General features: G+C 43.4%; 1 protein-coding gene across 12 annotated transcripts in view; it reads right to left on the bottom strand.

Annotated features, from left to right (window-relative positions):
* Positions 1–19,218, bottom strand: part of col23a1a (collagen type XXIII alpha 1 chain a) — a 116,134-nt gene that overhangs the window by 7,011 nt on the left and 89,905 nt on the right. For 7 of the 12 annotated variants that reach the window (XM_047584954.1, XM_047584960.1, XM_047584963.1 and 4 more), the window contains 13 exons: positions 13,528–13,554; positions 13,411–13,437; positions 11,129–11,155; positions 10,261–10,287; positions 5,828–5,902; positions 3,772–3,888; positions 1,553–1,579; positions 1,384–1,410; positions 1,220–1,273; positions 1,063–1,122; positions 931–975; positions 737–814; positions 510–533 (listed from right to left, as the gene is read on the bottom strand). In XM_047584954.1, the coding sequence (XP_047440910.1) occupies positions 510–533; positions 737–814; positions 931–975; positions 1,063–1,122; positions 1,220–1,273; positions 1,384–1,410; positions 1,553–1,579; positions 3,772–3,888; positions 5,828–5,902; positions 10,261–10,287; positions 11,129–11,155; positions 13,411–13,437; positions 13,528–13,554 (615 nt within the window). Of the gene's footprint in view, positions 1–509; positions 534–736; positions 815–930; positions 976–1,062; positions 1,123–1,219; positions 1,274–1,383; positions 1,411–1,552; positions 1,580–3,771; positions 3,889–5,827; positions 5,903–6,180; positions 6,235–10,260; positions 10,288–11,128; positions 11,156–13,410; positions 13,438–13,527; positions 13,555–19,218 lie in introns of all 12 variants that reach the window. The other 5 variants (XM_047584956.1, XM_047584959.1, XM_047584961.1 and 2 more) reach the window with 3 other exon arrangements.

The following is a 19,218-nucleotide window of genomic DNA, read 5'->3' as shown; positions in this document are numbered from 1 at the left end:
AAGCAATCCCATTGTGCGTCGGCGGAGTTATGTGGGGCAAAACAAATACAAAGGCTAAATACACCACGCCAGTCCACGGCAAGTTTCAGCCACATCCAGATACATAGCATGAGAACACACTCAGAACAATGCAACAAAGGCTGTTGATTTTTCTGCATGATTAAGCATGTCTCCTTTGGCTTCGTGTTATCTGATAGAGCAGAACAGCTGTCCTGCATTTTCTGAGGCTGCGCATTTCATCCCAAATGAATACACAAGAGAGCCTGGTACACTGCTCAGCCAGGGACGTTCAAGTAATGCGCTTTAGATGTGGCCCCTGGAGAGACATCCAATACATCTGAAAGTCTCACGCTCTGGGTAGAGGGCTATCAACAAAAACGCACTGGTCCTGTGGCTGAAGCAGGTGAGATCCACACAAGGTATGCACATATGCAGTCCGTGTATCGGTGTTAGTTACTGATCACACGGATGAAACGAAACAAACCAAACCAAAACATGCAGCGGATTACCGAGACGCTGATGGTTTTGATGGCCTGTCGGAAAGAAGTGGCGACATGTTCAGTTTTGCTGTTTCAGGATGAAACAGTCCAGACTCGTTCCTTACTACCACGCCTCTATTTCTGATCTGGTTTAAAGGTTTGATTCTCAACGTGGGATTCGATAGCAAGATGCCTTTTTTTGAAATTTACGATGCTCTTTTATCATGTGGTCTCACTGACACTTTAATATCACTCACCTGGAGAGCATCTAGAAGCTTCCCATTGATGTCAAGGATGTCTGAGGAGCCCGGGACACCTTTCTCACCAGGATAACCCTGAGACGGAGACAAGAATGAATCAGTGAGATATTACACACACATAAGTAGAAGATGATCAGGTGTTCAGTACAACAGAATGATTATGGGGGTCAAACTTTAGACTGTATACACACCGCGGGTCCCTGTGGTCCTTGCTCTCCTGCTTCTCCTTTGTCACCCTGCGTGAGGCCATACCAACAGTTTATACGCCATAAAAAAAAAAAAAAAGACGAGATTTCAGAGGCCATTTCCGATTTGTCCCTTACCTTGTAGCCTGGAAGTCCATCTGAGCCTCTTTCTCCTTTTTGTCCAAAACCCGGCTCACCCTGTCGCAACACACAATGAACACGAGAGGCCAAGAAATATATTTAATATCATGTCGGTGACCAGAGAGTTGACGAGTAAAAGAAAGCTCGGCCGTACCTTCGTCCCCGGAGGACCCTGTGTTCCTGGATAGCCGGGCTCACCGTCCTCTCCCTGTCAATCCAGAAAAAGATGATAAATGTTGTACCCTCTGACTACATTTTGTGCAGACAGATAGTTTAAGGAAAACATTGACGAGATCGATAAACTATTAATGGTCTTACCGGCTTCCCTGGTAATCCTTGTGGCCCCTGAGGAAGAAACATATTTGGTCAGCACAATTAATCCGAGAAAGAACCATCATCGAATCATCGCCATAGATTTATAGTTATTTATGAAGACTAAACTACATTAAGTGATGTTCAGGAATAATTGTGTGTGACGCGCGCTCACCTCAGAGCCATCACGACCTGGAAAACCCTGAGGAGGACAGAGGAGACACTTAGTGACGTGCTCAACTCGATTTGCTTTAAAGCTTAACCCGTTTTGGCCACTAGATGTCATTGTTCAATAAGCCACATGAAGCTCTGAGTTGAAGTCTGTAGAGGTGGGAGGGGAATTAAAGAAAAAACTGAACACATAAGCTAAGAAAAATAACAAATAGGCGACAGATGCTTCACCGCGGGCTACAACCGGTCAATATGAATTTTATGCTATGGCCTTTCCAGTAAACATACCTCAACCCAGCTGAACAAATATGAACCATTCACAGGCTACATGCTGAACAGCATCGTTCACAATCACCAGCATCATCAAAACCAGTGATGTATTATCTTGTTATGATTCCAGAGACTGCAAAGTGGCCCTTGACTATTTCAAAAGACACTTTATTTTTTATTTCAATTTATCACCCATTCACACTTGAGCCGTTCCCTATTAGGAATTGGCAGGCGATGAACATCGGCCCGGGTATGATGAGAGCTAAGCTGCAGCTCCATCAAACAGGATCAGGAGTATTTCAAGTTTGCTCTCTGGCATCCGTCCATCGGTGATTTGGCTTATTTAGGTAAACAGATCTATTGCGGCTGCTAGTGAGGGCCAGGTGGACGTGTGCTCGGTGGAGCTAAACATCTGCGATGAAGTCATCCATGGCAGAGACAGTTTAGTGCGATCTTGTGCAAGAGTCCTAAGTCGCTCTATTTGCTTTCCCTCCCGCACAGAGCCCTCCGCTATCATGTAGTTGTGTTTACTTGATCGTTCAGTGCACTGTAATAAATGCATGATATAAATTGGAGGTTGTTAGCCTTCCGCTTGGCCCTCATATTTTAAAATAATGTCCAGAAGCTACTTAGATGTCTTCCAGCTGGTTTTTGTCCTCTTTCGCTCTCTGCCTGCACACACAAACTGTCATCCCGTTCCTCTGCTCCTCTTTTACTTCCATCCTCCGTCTGCCTTTTCACCTCCTTTCTAACCTCTCTTACCTCCTCAGCTTTTGATCTTTCCCTCCCAGCAGCGGGAAACAAATGACCGTTGCAAATAATTTTTAGCACTTCTTTTATCCTGAGCGCAGAGAGGGACACGTGAAGAGCAGTTCATTCACTTCTTTCTACATCAAGGCCCCAGTCTGAAGACACCCGTACTGGCAGGCTTGCTCACTTTCTCCTTCTCGGGCCCGCTCAGACATCTGCCCACAACATGGAGAGGCACTCAGCACCACTCTGCTTTGTTTTGCTGTTTTCGGTTTTGCAACGCCTTTAATCAACTAGAAGAGCACATTTGCAGTCGACTAGGTTACAGGACAGGCCCCTTTTTCTCAACCCGTCTCTTTTCGTTCCTTTTCCGAGCTGTCCTGGCCTGTCCTGTTGTTGGTTCAGCCTAAGCCCTCAACTCACCCACACTGAACCCAACATTTTTCACTAGAATCCCTCGCCGTACATAACATTTATTCCTTCACTTAGATAAACAGAAATTACCTTCTTTCTTTACCTTCTCTTCAATCCAATAACCGCAGCTTAAAGCTGCCACTGCATATCAACTAAACTATGGGAAGAAGAAAGTTAATTTTTGAGAAACAAAAACCGCCCTGAGCGAGGAGCGCACTATTGTTTTGCTGAGACCGGAAAACTGGCCATGAACTTGCCGCAGTGCCATATCTGTTTCAGCGTGCACAGTGACACAGTTGTGGTGGGAGGGTGGGAGAATGGGGGGGGGGGGGGGGGGGGGGGGGGTGGAGAACTCTGTGGCCACCGACTTACACAAAACAGATGAGGCCAGGAGTAGAGTTGCTATTCTGGGAGTTTTTTAGGTAAGCCACAACTCGATGGCAAACCCGGAAGAATGAGAATATGGGTTCACTGCAATTTACTGTGCAGACCCTTACCCCCTTAATATAGTTTGTATAAATACACATTCACATATAGGATACATACACACAGAGAGGCAATTTGCAATTTGTCACACTCTTGTGGTTGAGCGTACAATTGGAGCGAGAAGGGCCCTGATGGCGGAGGTGTTAGATGACTCTGTTCTCTGCGGTGTAACCTTAGTTTACCGGTGAGGCTAACGGGAGCATGATGGAGGAGGAGAGTAGCAGCGTGTTTGTGTATGGGTGCTTCATTTCGTGTATGTCAGTAAACATTTGAAACATTTGACGGATGAGGAGATGCTCTTACTGGCTCTCCAGCAGGACCACGAGGACCATCCTTGCCAGTGTTCCCAGGGGGGCCACGGGGACCAGGGGGACCTGGGGGACCGGGAGGACCAGCGGGTCCAGCTTGGCCTTGATCACCCTGAAGAGGAAAAAAATAGATGAGGAAAAAAAAAAAGCATTATCCACAGAAAATAAAATAAAAACCAACTGGTCTTATTTTCTATTGGAGAAAAAACTAAATTTCTTAAGTAAACACACATGAACTTTTGATTAAGATATATTAAACGCTGTTCGAACCTGAATTAACCTATTTGTTTAGAGACATAAGCACGTAGATATTGTCACGCTACATGGCAAACATATTACCAACCAGTAGTTTCATTTCAGTTGTTCATTTGATGAATGAATCTCATGAGAGAAATGTCTCTGAAAACATTTTAAAACTAATTTTTTACTTTTCCCTACAATAACTGCCTGGAACCATGCTGGTAAGAGCAGTACTGATTAAAACAATACATTTTGGCCAAAGCACTGAGACACTACAAAGTTCTGTGGAGTTATGGCAAGCTGGAGAGTTGGATGATAATTATCTGTGGGTTTGTTGCTATGAGCAAATGTTACTAATACAATGCGCTTAAATCATAACTTTTTAAGCATTACCATGCAGCTTGTTAGTTTAATTTGCCATCGTACCAGGGTTTAATCTGACATTATGTACAGGGGACTTGAAAAGGGAGAGTTTGATGAATCAAACTGATATTTAGTCGCAGAGAAACACACCCATGCTGACAAACATATACACAACTTGTTTAATGTCTGGATTTATATCTAACTGATGTAAGTACATTTGATCTTTCTGAAGGCCACTGAAGACAACACTTATGAGAGGGTATGCGCGTGACGTCACAGCACGCGAAGTCTCCGTGGTTACGGCCACTGAGTGGCAAAAAGTGACAGTAGTAACAGATTTGAAATGCAGTCAGAGATATATATATTTACAGATATCTGGAGAAATGGAGATAAGATAAAATGGATTTCTACAATATTAAGAAACAAGTGGAATCCAGGCAAAAAAAAACAACTGGTGTTATGGTTCACACTTTGTGTCAGATAATATTAATTTATGCTGTATTTTTTGATGAAGTCAAACCTTAAGTTACTACTTAAGTTATGTCCTGGAGGGCTGCGAAGTTTGTCGATGTTGTTGTTTTGGTTTAGTTATGGCTGACAGTAACTATTTCAGTTCCAACAATAAATCAATAAACTGGATATTTGCGATCACTCCTTGACATCCATTTAATGTCCCACAGTAGTGTATGGCTAGTATTACTTCTCTGTAAAGCTCTTAGCATTAGCATCTTTTATTTAGCTACATTTATTATGACTGAAATGACCTTAAACTAACTGAAACTGACGCCAATCCACTTTTCCAAATCCATACTAGTTCGTGTGGATCATTGTCGAGTCCAGTTGTCTTTAATTTGATCTGATAAGCCACTTTTTCCCTGGTGTCGCTATATTTACTGATACGTTTTACCATGTTTCTGCCACTTGGGGGGACGTGGCGCTACGCGGCAGTGCTTCAATGCATAGCCTCTGTATACAACCACGTTTGACTCCACAGTCACATGATAATACAGTCAATGAATAACACACCCTGTAGTCTCTCCAATCTCCAGACATGTTGTGAATTATGGTTTTACTTTGTTGAAATGAGGAACATGGCGCCTTCCATAATAAATCCCATCACCCAGGCATTATAGCAGACTGAAGGCTTATTTCATTACACTAATAATTATTTTTACTCTATTATGCAGACTTGAGCTGTCACCAACAAATAATTTTTTCTCCTACATTATTCAGCTTGTAATGAGAAGCACACATTTCTTGCTTCATTTTGCATGTTTTTCATTTTCCAAGATATTTCCCAAAACCCCCCCCCCCCCCAAGAACTTTATATACAAGCAACATGACTGTGAAGGTGAAAAGTGACAAAAAGGGAGGTCAGTACGTGAAAAAGAAAGGCTGGTTAAAAGTGTTAAAAAAATAGTCACACATGCCTTTTAGTTGTGGTCTACCTTCAGTAAGCGTCTCTGAAAGCTGCTGGACTGATCTCCGGAGATAAAGCTATGGTCATACCTAGGAAAGACCATCTAAGGGAAGAACGGGCAAGAAAGGGCACAAAGACAGAAAGAGGACATGGATTGAAATCAGAGGGAGAGGAGATAAATGAGCAAGGAAAGTAAAAAGAAATCCATACAAAGTCCAGAAGGGATGGAAACAACTGCAGCAGCTGCAAGGCAAAGGAAAAAGAAAGCGAGAGAGGGTTGTTTTGACTCCTGTTTCTACAGGGACAGTGACAGATCAGCAGCCTTTAGGATAGCGGTGGCTGCTAGGAGCACGAAGGACCAGTTCTCTGGGAGGGACAAACCTTTACAAGAATTTGATTACTCTGCAGAGCTGCATGTGTGTAGTTAGGAGGGCCCTAAAGAGAGGAGTGACAAAGGGGATGTTTAGCATTGTAGTATAGCAGTAAAGCAAATGGAAATACAAAAGATTCGACAAGATACAGGCATTTGCAACCCCTGCAGATTGATTATATATATATAGAAAAATGCATCATCTGCGAATAGAGAGACATTTCATTAAACCTGTAAGTATGGCTCAGTAAACCGTCTCTTTCAAAAAAATTCATCTTGGTCTTCCATTCAAAAATGTACTTAATTGTGTGTGTGATCCATTTAGTGCCTTCCCATCCTTCCCTTTGTGACCAAACCAAACAGAAGTGGCTAGGCTCATTGCAGTCAGCAGACAGTGAATGTGTTGATTGTCTGTCAAGCCGAAAGGAGCAGAGTTTGTGGAGCGCCGCGGTGCTTCTCTGGTTGAGATCCCTCAAAAACACATGGAGGGAAAGGAGGGAAGGATGGGGGTGACAGGACGCAGAGAAGATCTGAGGGAGAGAAAGAAGCGGAGCTGCCAGTCGGCTGGAGGGGTTTCTGTTAACTGGCTGCGGTGAGTGCTGGATAGCTGAGGTTTTTCCAACACCGCAGACCCCTCCTCCTCCTGTCTTTGCCTGTACACCCCTCTCTACCCACTGTCACATTCACTCATTCACACGGTTCCCACCATGAAGACCACATACACATAAGCTCCTTAAGCATCTCATAAGAGAGTAGGTGGTTTCTCCTTTACCTCACTCTCATCAGACCTTAGGCTGATACTAAGACAAACAGCCCTCCAGCTTCAGAGCCTTGTCTTATCACAGTCTTTTTGTAGTGGCTCTCAGGGAGGATGAGGGAGGATTTGGCTGGGGATGAAACTCCCATCAGGGCTTGTCTTTCAAAACAGCGCTCAGATAAACTTAAACATGCAGCAATAATGCCCTCTGTATGGATTTGACTTAGAAAAATGTCTACCAGTGACGTTCCTTTCAATAAACGCTATGTTAGAGAAAGAACACCGAACATGACCTTTTTGTCACCAGGTTTTTGGTGGTTTGATAACATCTGATTTTGTTTTAATACCCCTGTTATCATGCATTTGTAATCTCTCCCCGGGGCCAGACCCAACCTGACAAAGGTACTGGAGATGATGGATTGACAGGAAGTCGCAGGTTGACAGAGATTCATGGCCGCTTCCTGTTTTCACGTCTCATCCTCTCGTAAAGTTCAGAGGTTAAACAGCGTACAGTGTTGAGAAAGGGGCAAGGTGATAACTGAGCTAATGTACTGGAAAAATACCTCCAGCCACCTAATACTACCTTACAGCAGCTCAGCCTCAGGGGCTCAGAAGAAGCTTTGATTAATAGCTAAACTATATCTTTGAAAATGTATTCTAGAATGGCCAAACCTCATTCACAGCTACAGTAGCTAGGAGCTGCAGGGTTTGTTTTGAACCAAGCTCCTGTCTCTAAGCGATACTTTGAGGTTTTTGGGGCTGCAGACTTATCCAAGGACATCAAAGCTGAAAAAGCGTCGGCCAAGTGCAATATTTACCGTTCGGAAGAACTATGCAACGCAGAATGCCAAAAAGATTTAGTTCTTGCTCAAGCTATTACCTCAAATTCTAAAAGGATAAGCACGGAAATCAAATGGCTTAGGGCTTGATAGGAATCAGGAATTCCTGTAATGTTTCTGAACCGCATCATAAATATTGTTCCACTGGGCAGGCCTGTCAAATTTACACTCCATTTGCGCTTTGCTATAAAACAATAGCGGCTTCATTCCAACACTTGTACGTGCCAATATTGTCATGGTCCAGCTCTTAAGAAGATGTATGACTACACATCTTCTCTGTAATTATTATACCATATCATGTAATCTGCTTAGGTAAAAATATGGTGGTGATAATGAAGAAAAGTTGCTTAGAAATGTCTCAAGCCTGTCAGGATCTGTAGTTTCACAAATGTGTTTTGCGTGAGTATTTTGAAAGTTCAAGTGGCTCACAGTGAGAGTTTGGAACTCATAAAACAGGCCACTGCCAAAAGGGAAATTAAATTTACATGTCAAGCACAAGTATTTATAGCCCCCTTATGTGGATAGCAAACAGAAATATTATGAATTAAGACAATCAAATGGGTTCATTGAGAACTCTGTGTATGGTTAGAAAAGAAACATCAGGGACTCTTTAGCTTTTGCACATTTGGACCCGCAGCATTTTAGTTTGTAAAATTTAAAGGGGAAATAATTAATGCCCCCGTGTGACTAATTGACATGAGAGCCAAACCATAATCAACAACACACAACCTGCTGCAGAAAAAAATCAATTTGCAATGCAGAATCTAGGGTTGCGACAAATATTTGTTTTAACAATATTATTTCTTAGTGGTTTAATTGTGAAATGTATGTGCAAAATGCTTGACAAACATATGAGAATTGAAAGGCTAGAGGCTTCTTTGCTTAAAAAAATAGCTTAAAACTACCCATTAACTTCCCATCAAATGAGAAAATATTTTTAAAAACATTATTCATGGTTTAAAAAAAAAAGATAAAATGTGTAAATGACAGAGGTTTGGATGTTTGGGGTTAAACCCTAGCCATTCTCTCAGTAGTCCGTCCACGCTTTTATTTGAACTTTTATTTTCAGAAGTGACCTGAAGTCATATTCTATTCTAAACATAATAAAGCTACAAAAAAACATGCAGGATTCATGGGGAATGTGACTCCTTTTAAGAATCCGGGCCAGTCACCATGTAAAGCACAGGGGGCTTTATTTTCAAAACCACACTGAATGAAACAGGAGATAATTACACAGATCTCATGGCGGGTGGAATGATATTGTATGAAAAGACACCACTGACAACATGGACCAGATGCAGAGCTATTTTTCCCTGTAACAAAACCATCGTTTTGGTGAGACTCGATGGCAGCTTTGGCACACTGTCCCAACCATTGAGTTTTGATGCTGAGGTTTAAGTATTTCCAGCATCTTTAATAACATCATTTTCTATTCTCTGGCTTTGGAGATGTGGGCAACTTAAACCTCATCACAGGAGCGTGACTAAGTTGCCGGTGCAACAACATAGTCTGCTGGTGAAGCCGCACAGAGTAAACTCACTTTTCTTTTGGATTATTATATTGGAGAATATGCATTTATACGTTGAAGGCTGTGTGCACAACCGAAAACCGGGATTTCATTGTTCATGCTTCTCTCCACGTATGCCCACATTGTTCCCCTAGTGTGATAACAAGGAACTGATGAGTAGTTTTCAGATGCTATAAACACGCCAAAGAATGTAAATTTCTGTCTTCCTGGACTTTGATTTGTAATTTGGGATGGTATGTTACTCTGTCTGGCCCTTTTCCCTTCTCTTTGAAACGCACACAAGGTACTTCTGAATCAAGGTGCACCGATTTTTACCGCATAACAGCAGATGTTCAACAGAAGCATGGTTGCATTTGTGTGTCTGTGAGCGAATGAATGGAGGTATTAAGCCACTTGTGACAAAATCTGGACTCACAAGTCAACACGCTCATCTCATTCGTTTCATCCGAGCAAAAAATGGAATTTAAAAATGACGTGTTGTGGTTTTAATAGGATATACGGTATGTGCCATATTATTTCTTGGCAGAGTGCAGTAGCTTCTAAGAGTGTTGTCATGTGTGATTTTCATTTTACCACTGGATCATAGCATGACCTTTAACCCTATGGTGGACGTGCTGTTTAACTTTTCATTCTTTTAATATAACACGTGAAATTAAAACCTGCAATGATATGTCTCTGGGTCCTAGGTTATTGTACTTTGAAGCCGAACTGATTTTGTTTACATCACATTTCAAATAAAACTCCTTTCCTTAAGAAGACTCAAAGGAAAACGATTGACCTAAAGAAAGAAAGAAGGACACCGACAATCGAGAAAGAACAAATACTGGAAGGAAGATTTTTAAACTGTTTGGAGAATAAAACGCGATTAAAATACATCCTTTCTCCCGTGTCCACTTCTAAAACGTGCATGTAACAGCCAAAAACATCTTCTTTAGCTTCTCAGATGAAGACAGAAAGCATGACTCACCCTTGGCCCAGTGTCTCCTTGGTCACCCTGAGAGAAAAACAGGAAGATAACAAATGTCAACCGTTATTAAAACTGTGTACGTACGCAGGAATGGTCACATTTAGCAGCTACTGAACAGAAGCTGTGACAGACAGGTTAAAAAAATGAATATTTGTTTATGGGAAGGAAGTGACTCAAAGGTTATCGCTCCCTGAAGCAGAATGTCAGGATGTTGACTTTTGCAGTTTAAATCTTTCGCTTAGCCATAAATGGGATAATTGGACAGGCCAAGATCAGTAAAGTAAAACTGGAAGGGCACACGCTAAGGATTCTCCGATGAAAATTTGGAGCTCACAGACTGGGAGGGAGTCAATTTTCCAAACCGTCAGACTAATCAGGCAGAATTCTGCTCAGAACGATGCTGTTTACTGCAATTGTGTTGGCATTGCGGTCGGGCTTATCTGCCCGATTTTCGCTCAAGTGTGAAAACGTCCACGCGCGCGCCAAGAGTTGCCCGTCAGCGCGGACACAAAAGACCACATGTCGAGCCTCCCCTGCCAGCGGTTGCACCTCTTACGGTCGCTGACATCTTAAGCTGGGCAGAGGTTCACAGAGCGGAAAAACATCTGGCTATCATCGAGCTTTGCGGAAGGCCTGTAAACCTGCTTAGTGCCTTGACGTGAGAATGTGCCGAGACATACGAGCTCCCACATGGGCTACGTGTAATCTATGGCCCGTTTGAGGGAACGCGAACATAGGAGTGGCGTGCGCAAGTGTGCTCGAACTTGTCGTCCCGAAGGTGTCCACCTATAAATTAATGCGAGACGTATATCAATTCAGTGGGATGACGTGTCTAGCGGAGGATGTTGAAATCCACATTGAAGCATACCTTTTCTCCTTTGGGTCCGGCTGGTCCCTGGTGGAGGGAGGAGATAGAGGAGGTAATGAGAGACAGTTGGTGAAGATAAATCAGCTATCATAGGAGCAACATATATATCACAGAACAATGAAACTGGACTTGAGAAAGAAGCATTCAATCAAACTTTAAGGCAACGACTTAATACAGTTATGTCATTGAGATTGCTCAATCTCATGTCTTCTCAGCATATTTCAAAATAAGAGGACCATATGACTCAAGCTTGCCTTTTAAGATTTCACTTTGAGAGGTGAAAACTGGAGCGATAAAACCGAAAGGGCAAAATGTTCCTCCGTTCCTCCACCAGTCATTATGTCAAAGAGAAACTCTTGAGATGAGGAATGGTACAATTGAAAACACGGGCTTCCAAACACAGACTCTCTATACTGTGTGTGAGAGATTGATGCCCGGCCTCGCTTCTCGTCGGCCGCTTATAAGCACCAGGCCTGCAGATGAGCTAATCCCTGCTGGAGTGGTCGCTGTTACATCTTTGTGTCTGCCTGTCTCGGTCTGTCCACTGCTGACGAGTGGCACAAGGACGCCAAATGTGGAGACACCGCAAACCGCGATCTGACTACAGGCTGTCTGTGACTGCAACATACAGAAAAAAAAAAAAAAAGAGGACGTGGAAACCTGCCCCCAGCCACGGTCTGATCTCAGAAAAGTGGGCAGATCTTGCCTCTTTTAGCTCAGGCACCATTTATGTTCTTCATGTTTCTATTCTCTATCCGCTCATCCACTCGTCTTTCAACTACTTCTATGCCTTTTTTTTTTTTTTTTTTGGAATCTGGCATGCCCCTCTCTAATATGTAGCCTGTTTCACTATTTCACCCCGTGGCAGCCAACTCGTCTCAACCAGAGCTCTAATTATGTTCAGGAGAACAATGCTGAACGACTGACCACATGATGACAGGAAACAGCAGCAGCATCTCCTTCACTCGCTGCTCACTCCTCCAGTCCAGAGAGAATGACTCGTTGGTTCAATGCAAGTGGCAGTGTACAGATAGTACGACTGGATATTTAGGAGGGTATTTATCGCGTTGGTTGCCTGCTTACGTAATTTCAGCATTTATGAACCTACGCAGACTCTGTGCTATGTGCATCCAAGACTTTAGTTCAAATTCGATTAAAAAAAGAGTAAAAAAAGACTTTGGTTAAAAAGCCAGGAGCAAATATAAACCAGTGCATCTAACAGTTCCATGTCATCCTGTCATCTTAATCTTGTCTGGATTAACATGATTTATAGGTTCATTTATATGGATGTGTTTCTTATGCGAGTTGATCTCCACATTTGTGTGCAGGAAATGAGTGGGAACAGTTTGCAAAAACATGGAATACGATCAATAAATCCTACATATTTTGTGCGGTCCATTAAAAAAACCTCAAATCAATGCATGAAATCTGCGTCCACGGCAACAGGCTGCTTGATGGTAATTGGCCGTACGACGCGAGTTTGATTAACCCAAATCTTTTGAGCCCGCTCGCGAATCAATCATTCGCTTTCCCTTGATCATCCGGTTTTCATCCTCCCTTGATCCGTCGTGTTTGACACCGTCACACCTGCTGTGGTTTTACGGCAGATCTTCGGTGATGAGGAGAGTCCTATTAAAGGACAGGACCAGCTTGAGGTTTTCTTTTACCAGGAAGCAACGGTTTAATGGTGTTTGGAGAGAAACTGTTCAAACAGCTCTCATTATGCTGTGAGGTTTACATTTCAGTAGATGACTAGTCCCTCCCGCGGGCACAGCGGCCACAGAGATGGGCTGAGGGAGGGGCGGAGGGTCCGTTAATGACTTTTTAAAGAGCCTCTGTAGGAGGTTATAAACTCCATTCTCTCCCTCGCTTTTCTCATTGATGTGTAACCCATTCGCTCTGCTTCGCCTGTTTCCACGCTACACCTGGGTGTGCCTGGGGCGCTACAGGGCTTCGGGGGGGAAGGTTGATAGATGGGAACGCAAAGGGGCTTTCAGAACTCAATTCGGTTGAGCCATGGCTCCCCAACGGCCGTGAGCCCTGGAATGACTTAAGAGGAACAAGACGACTACCATGGGGTTTTTACTCACTTGCAACGGTCCCATAGGGACAGTAAAAATGATTGATGAAATATAGCAAACCATCACCTGTCTCACGGGCCAAATGCCCACCTGGACTCAGAGTTTGAAAACTTTAAACAGGGGCTGCTGCGTCGTAATTGATACGTGCTATGAGAAAACCAAATCAAGACAGCAAGGCAGCAGCAGTGTGTGATGGTGTACCTGGCTTCCCTTGAGACCTGGTAAACCCTGAGAGGAGGAAGCAACAAAAGAACATTAAATCAATGTCGGACACTTTAAAGGACATTTTTTTAGAAATATGAGCACGAGAATACTCACCGGTTTTCCATCCATGCCGAGCGGACCCTGTTTGAAGGCAAATAAAAATAAATCATTAATAGCAAGAAATGTAGCGATGAGAGATGATAATTTATTATGTGGGCAGCATTACTGGGAAATTCGCTTATATTATCAGAGTTATGGTATATAAAGCTTTTATGTGTATGTAGAGCCAGGAAGATTCAACAACAAATCTGTGGCGACAGTAATTTATGAAAGCCTAATTTGTCATTTTCACACATCCTTTTTGCGCTGATTATTATTACCCTTCGCCCCAACCAGTGCTAGCGGTTTCCATTGTTTCCAGCCTTTAATACGGCCACGCTAACATTCTCATGTCACTAACGTCACATTAAATGTACAGACATGAGAGTGGCATCAATCTCCTCATCAAACGCTCAGCACGAAAGCGCCATACAAGCCTTTTATCCGAAAAAATATAAAACTGCTCCTTTAAAGCCTGGCTTCAGATGAATCTACTGATGAGGCTCAAGAATCGAATTAAGATGCTGCGAAGACGCTGTTTCCTTCGAATCCACTGGCAAGACAACCTTCCCTCTCTGGAACATCCTAAAGCAGCTGCGACTTATTAGTATTTCATTACGGCCGGGTCTTGCCTCGATTATCTCTCACAGAGCAATGTAAATCATCCGAGCTTTGAAAGGAGCTGACAAACATTTGAAGCAAAGACAGCAAAAAGCATTTGCGTTAGCATTTGTAAAAAAGCAGAGAGGAACAGCTGAATGAAAAAGTTGAAAGGGTTAGAAAGTTTTTTTTTATATATATATATATATTTATCCTGCACCATTTGTTTGTGTGCGTGTCAGATATTGAGGACTTTCCATGTCGCTGCGGTTTCTTTGTATTTGGGGTTTAGCATCCGACTTGATGGCTGCATCTGTTAAATCTGCCATGCGACCGCACATCTACTGTGTGTATGCGTTAGTGGGGATGAGATAATTCAACAGGCTGCTAAAAGTAAGTTCCTATTAAACGTCAAGTGCTGAAATAGCAGTTGGAGTCGTCCACTTTGTTTACCCCGGTGCAAACAGGCGAGCGGCTATTGACCCTCCTCTGCTAAGAGGCACTCAGTTCAAAGATGCAAACCTTTAGATCCCCACTTAGACATAAAGGAACGGCTGGCTCTCGGATCAAACTTTCCGGAAACACTTAAATGTGATATATGTGGCGAAGGCTTATGTTGACTTCCTCCTTAACTGCCGTACTTGATGTTAAGCTAACAGTTTTAACAGGATCCCTTGAGTCCTGAAGTTGCTCAACCCTGTACAGTCCTGGTGGCTTTTTTCAGACTGCAAACCGTCACTAACAGTTGTCATCTCCAGCCTTGAATAGCTTTCACAATTTTGGCTTTTCTCCTCATCTCTTGCTTTAACAGTCCCAGTGGTGCAATCCGGCCCGAGGTCCTGCGGCGAGAACCTACCACGGTGTCGTCACTGCCTTCTTTGAAGGATGGACAGTGTGCACAGACACGGAGGAGAAGGGACATGGTGTGAAGCTGCTCTCATTTGTTGCTCTGCTTCAGCCTCGCAGCTGTATACCGTCGTCAAGAAACGTAAGTGGTCTCATCAAAAGAGCAGCGGTCCGTTAAAGAGTCTTATAAAAAGGACTCTTTGAGGCTCACTGTGTATTTTCGATTGAAATCAGAGGTAGGTGGTTGAGACGGGGTGGAACGAATACCTGGGACCAATCGGACGGCAATAATTTCACCATGACTGTCTACAGTTGAGAGGAGTGTGAAGACTAAAGATGTAAAGCTCCTAATTCACTTCGGCGCGTGCCATACGGTACGAGACAGGTTGCAGTTTCGCCGCTCCATTAAGCGCGGCACGCTGTGTTCATCACGTCACGCACAAATGCAGACATCTGAACGAGCCTACAAACGTCCCATTGAGTTTCATTTCTGCTCCCTGGGTCCACGTCTCCCGATGTCTGCGTTGGTTGACTCTAGTCCACACTGTACGTGTGTGTCTCTGTGTGTGCGTGCGTGCGCGCATGTGGGGATATCTCTGCATCTGGGAGCGTTTACCAGAGCCCGGCTCCTTCAAGACTCGTCAGGATGAGCAGACGAGGTGAACGCTGTGAGTGCATCGGTTGCTGCAGAGTCTGAACCCGGAGCCAAAAGAGACGGATTTATGGCCTCTAATAAGCGACACAGTGGCCTGTGAACTGTGGGTACATTTGCTGTGTGTTTCTTTTCTTTTAGGAGTCGTCTGTGAAAGGTTTATTCTCAGCAATGAAACCCTGTCTGTAAAGTCTGAAATCTGACATTGGGAAGTAGTATAAGGTATAAAATATTTACTCACTGGTATCCATCGTGGAATGAATAACTGCTACCAGGAGCAATATTTCAAACAACAATGCAGCTGTCCAGGAAACTGTATGACTGATAATAATATACTTTGAAATATATGAGTTCTACTCAAAAGCTAGCAGGGATTATTGTTATATATATCAAAATATGAAGTATAGAAGCCAAAGGATTTGGATTTTTGATATGTGGCCATCAATATAATCTTTTTTTTTTTTTTTTGTACAGCTGTACTATAAAAAATACCAGGCTGCAGGGCTCAACAAAAGAGCTGGAATTCAAACAAAATAGAAGGGCTGAACTAAAAAAACAATAGAGTCGGGGTTTGGTGGGCTGGGGTGAGGGGCCGCCACTAAAACCTCTTCATCTCACACCACAAACAGATCAGGCTGCAGAATAAAGAGAAGGAGGGAGGACGGAGAACAACAGAGGATAGGAAAAACTGAGAGATTGATGGAGAAAAGTGAGAAAATAGGCCTGAGATTATGGCCGAAACCTCAAGTAAATGTGGGAGAAAATGAAATAATGCCACTTTATGCGAGTGCGGTTCTTCGTGCGCGTATCACCCGTGCTATTTAGTCCTGCAGTGCCCCTCAGCAGATGAACAAAACGTTTTGATTCCCACACCCGGCAATTAGAAGGCTTTTAAACACATTTCTGGAAAATGCCTCGGCCTGCAGGACATGCACATGGCTGCGCTCGCGCCTGTGGAAATGTGCGTGTTTATTTATGCATTGTGCTTGTGCGCGTCCCTTTATCCCAGTGAAAAAGGGGGCGAGGGGAGCCTTTACTGTCTTTATTGTACTCCCCACGGCGCAGACTGGTAATTATCCAGTAGGGTGTAATTGTTGAGGATGCAGCATGAAACGCTGGTGTCTGCACATCACAGCAGACAGCTCGGCTAGGAACACATGGTAATGCGTTGCGCACATTAGCCACTGTCGACTTAATTTTGCGATGTCAAAGTGAAGGGAGACGGGGAGAGTGTGAGAACTCTTCCCTGTCTTTTGTTACTTGTTGCCTACGTTGCATTCTTGGATGCGATGGTTTTCCTCCCAAAACCCCCTCCTTGAAAATCTTTTGGTCCCTAAAGTTACTTTCAAAACTCAGTCTTAGTTCTACATGTGCGTAAGTTGTGATACATGACATTTTCCCTTTTTTAAAAAAGATAGTGGCTGCATGCAGAACCAAAGAGCACTATAAAGCATACCAGAGTGCTGTGTGTTTGGGACAGAAAATTACTGACATGTTGTTGGGTGACTGTCTGGATTTAATCTGTCCTCAGCAGAACAATGGAGGCCTTGGCCAATTTTGTGCCGAGCGAGGTCCGCCGCCTGTCACAGACGGGCACTGACATGTAAACACGCTCGCGGCTGGGCGCACTGATGACTGCGCATACGAATGAGAGCGAGCGAGAGTAGGTGTGTGTTTGCACTGATCTGTCAGTCCGTCCGACTCCGACTGTTTGACAGCGGGAAGGCTCCTTTCTGAAACCTCGCTCGACTGTGATTAATGAGAGGAAGAAGTGACAGGGGGTTACACGGGGAGAGAAAACATACATCTGCGCGCACAAACACGCGCGCACGCACACACACACGACGCAGTGTCATGCTTGAGATACGCAGAGACCACATTTCATTAACACTGTTTATCACATTACTGATTCACTGGGAGGGGACTGCTGCATGCATTAGTCTGAACTCAACATGTGCACGCCACTTGAATGAGGTGCAGCTCATGCACACATGCATTCACATATATACAACTGTTTAGTGGTGGAAGAGGAGGTGAGATGTTTCAGGCTGCAGTAACACACTAGACGGACTCCGACATGCACAGAATTCATGCATTTTTCATATTCAAATTATCAGTCATCGGCTAGTGGTTAGAGAAGTGGGCCTGGGACTGCAGGGTCAGATCCCCTTCACATTCACACCTGAAGTGCCCGAGAGTAAGGCACCTAATCCAAGCTTGCTACTATGTGTACACAAATAAATGGGTTACATATATACAACCCATTTAACAACAGTGATACACCAAAAAGTCTTCCAGGAAAAAATTTAGTTTATTGGTCAGCAAAATTATAGACAGATTGGTAGATGCTTTATTCATCCCAAACAATGTACTATATATACAATATTCATAAGATTTATAATTATAAGTGAATACAAAAGGAAAGAGAAATAATGTACAGAGTGGTATCTGTCACATACAGATTTTACAGATTTGGGGTGAATAAAACATCTATCTAAAGTTATCAAACATGAACGTGATGTACATAGACAGGTAACTAGTAATTATTTGCCTCTGAATCATACTGGAATTTATACTGGAGAAAATCTAGTAAAATACTAGTAAATTAAGTAAAGTAAACATGCCTTGAAATAGTACTTAGGTAAAGTACTTTCTTAGATGCAAAGTACTTTGGACTGTTACGTAGATTCTGTTGAATAATACAGTAATGTGTACGGTCAGAGAGGCCCCAATAAGGGCAGTATCTGATGATGGGAGAGCACAAGAAAAGAAGAAAAGGCACTGGACGGCTGTTGGTTTTAACAATGGAGAAAGAAAGAAAGAACAAAAAAATGGAATAACTGGCACAGGTTTCTGGCACGACGCAGTTAGCGCCGCGGTGCTCAGCTGACTCGCTTCGCGTTGATCCACACGGCCCGGTGTGAAAACACGCGAAACGCTCACGTTCACGTTCACACACGGACCTCTGACCAACTCCACAGCTCTGGCCTTTGTAACAAAAACTGTGGGTGTCTGGATGGAGTCCGCACACATCTGCGCCCATGGACGCAGATACACAAACACTGCTACCCAACAGGAAGAACGGCCCTTTCCAAGCCCCGGTGTTTGAAACTCGATAGCCCCAGCTGCAGCTAAATGAACTGATCTGTGGTATATGTTAACTGCCAGTATAATTAATCTGTTGTTGTTTCACTGAATAACTTCGTATGTCTATAGCTACTTCAGTCGTATACGCACATAAGCTGCCTCTTACCCTTAAGGCTCATTTAGAGCCGACGCCACTGTGAGTCTTTTGTGCGGCTCGTGCTGTAACACCACCACCGAAACACTAGTTGGCACTGTGTTTTTTTAGGGTTCATTTTTGTTTCTACTTCCTGCTACAATGGCACCAATGTTTGGATCTCTATCTTTTTTTGGTCCAAAACAATCAATTTGAAAATTGCAGAGATGGAGAAACAGCTGGAAACACTAAAACTGAAACACACTTGTTGTGGTCTTCATCGCCGCAGCACTTAGTTACATTTCTGGGAATGTGCACGTCAGCTATGGTGTTAATGTTGTCGTTTTTATTGTTTTTATTGCAATCTATTTAGCTTTTTTACTTCTCT

Source organism: Mugil cephalus, chromosome 5, assembly GCF_022458985.1.
Source record: "Mugil cephalus isolate CIBA_MC_2020 chromosome 5, CIBA_Mcephalus_1.1, whole genome shotgun sequence".
NCBI lineage: Eukaryota > Metazoa > Chordata > Actinopteri > Mugiliformes > Mugilidae > Mugil > Mugil cephalus.
This window is presented reverse-complemented; position numbering and strand designations above follow the sequence as displayed.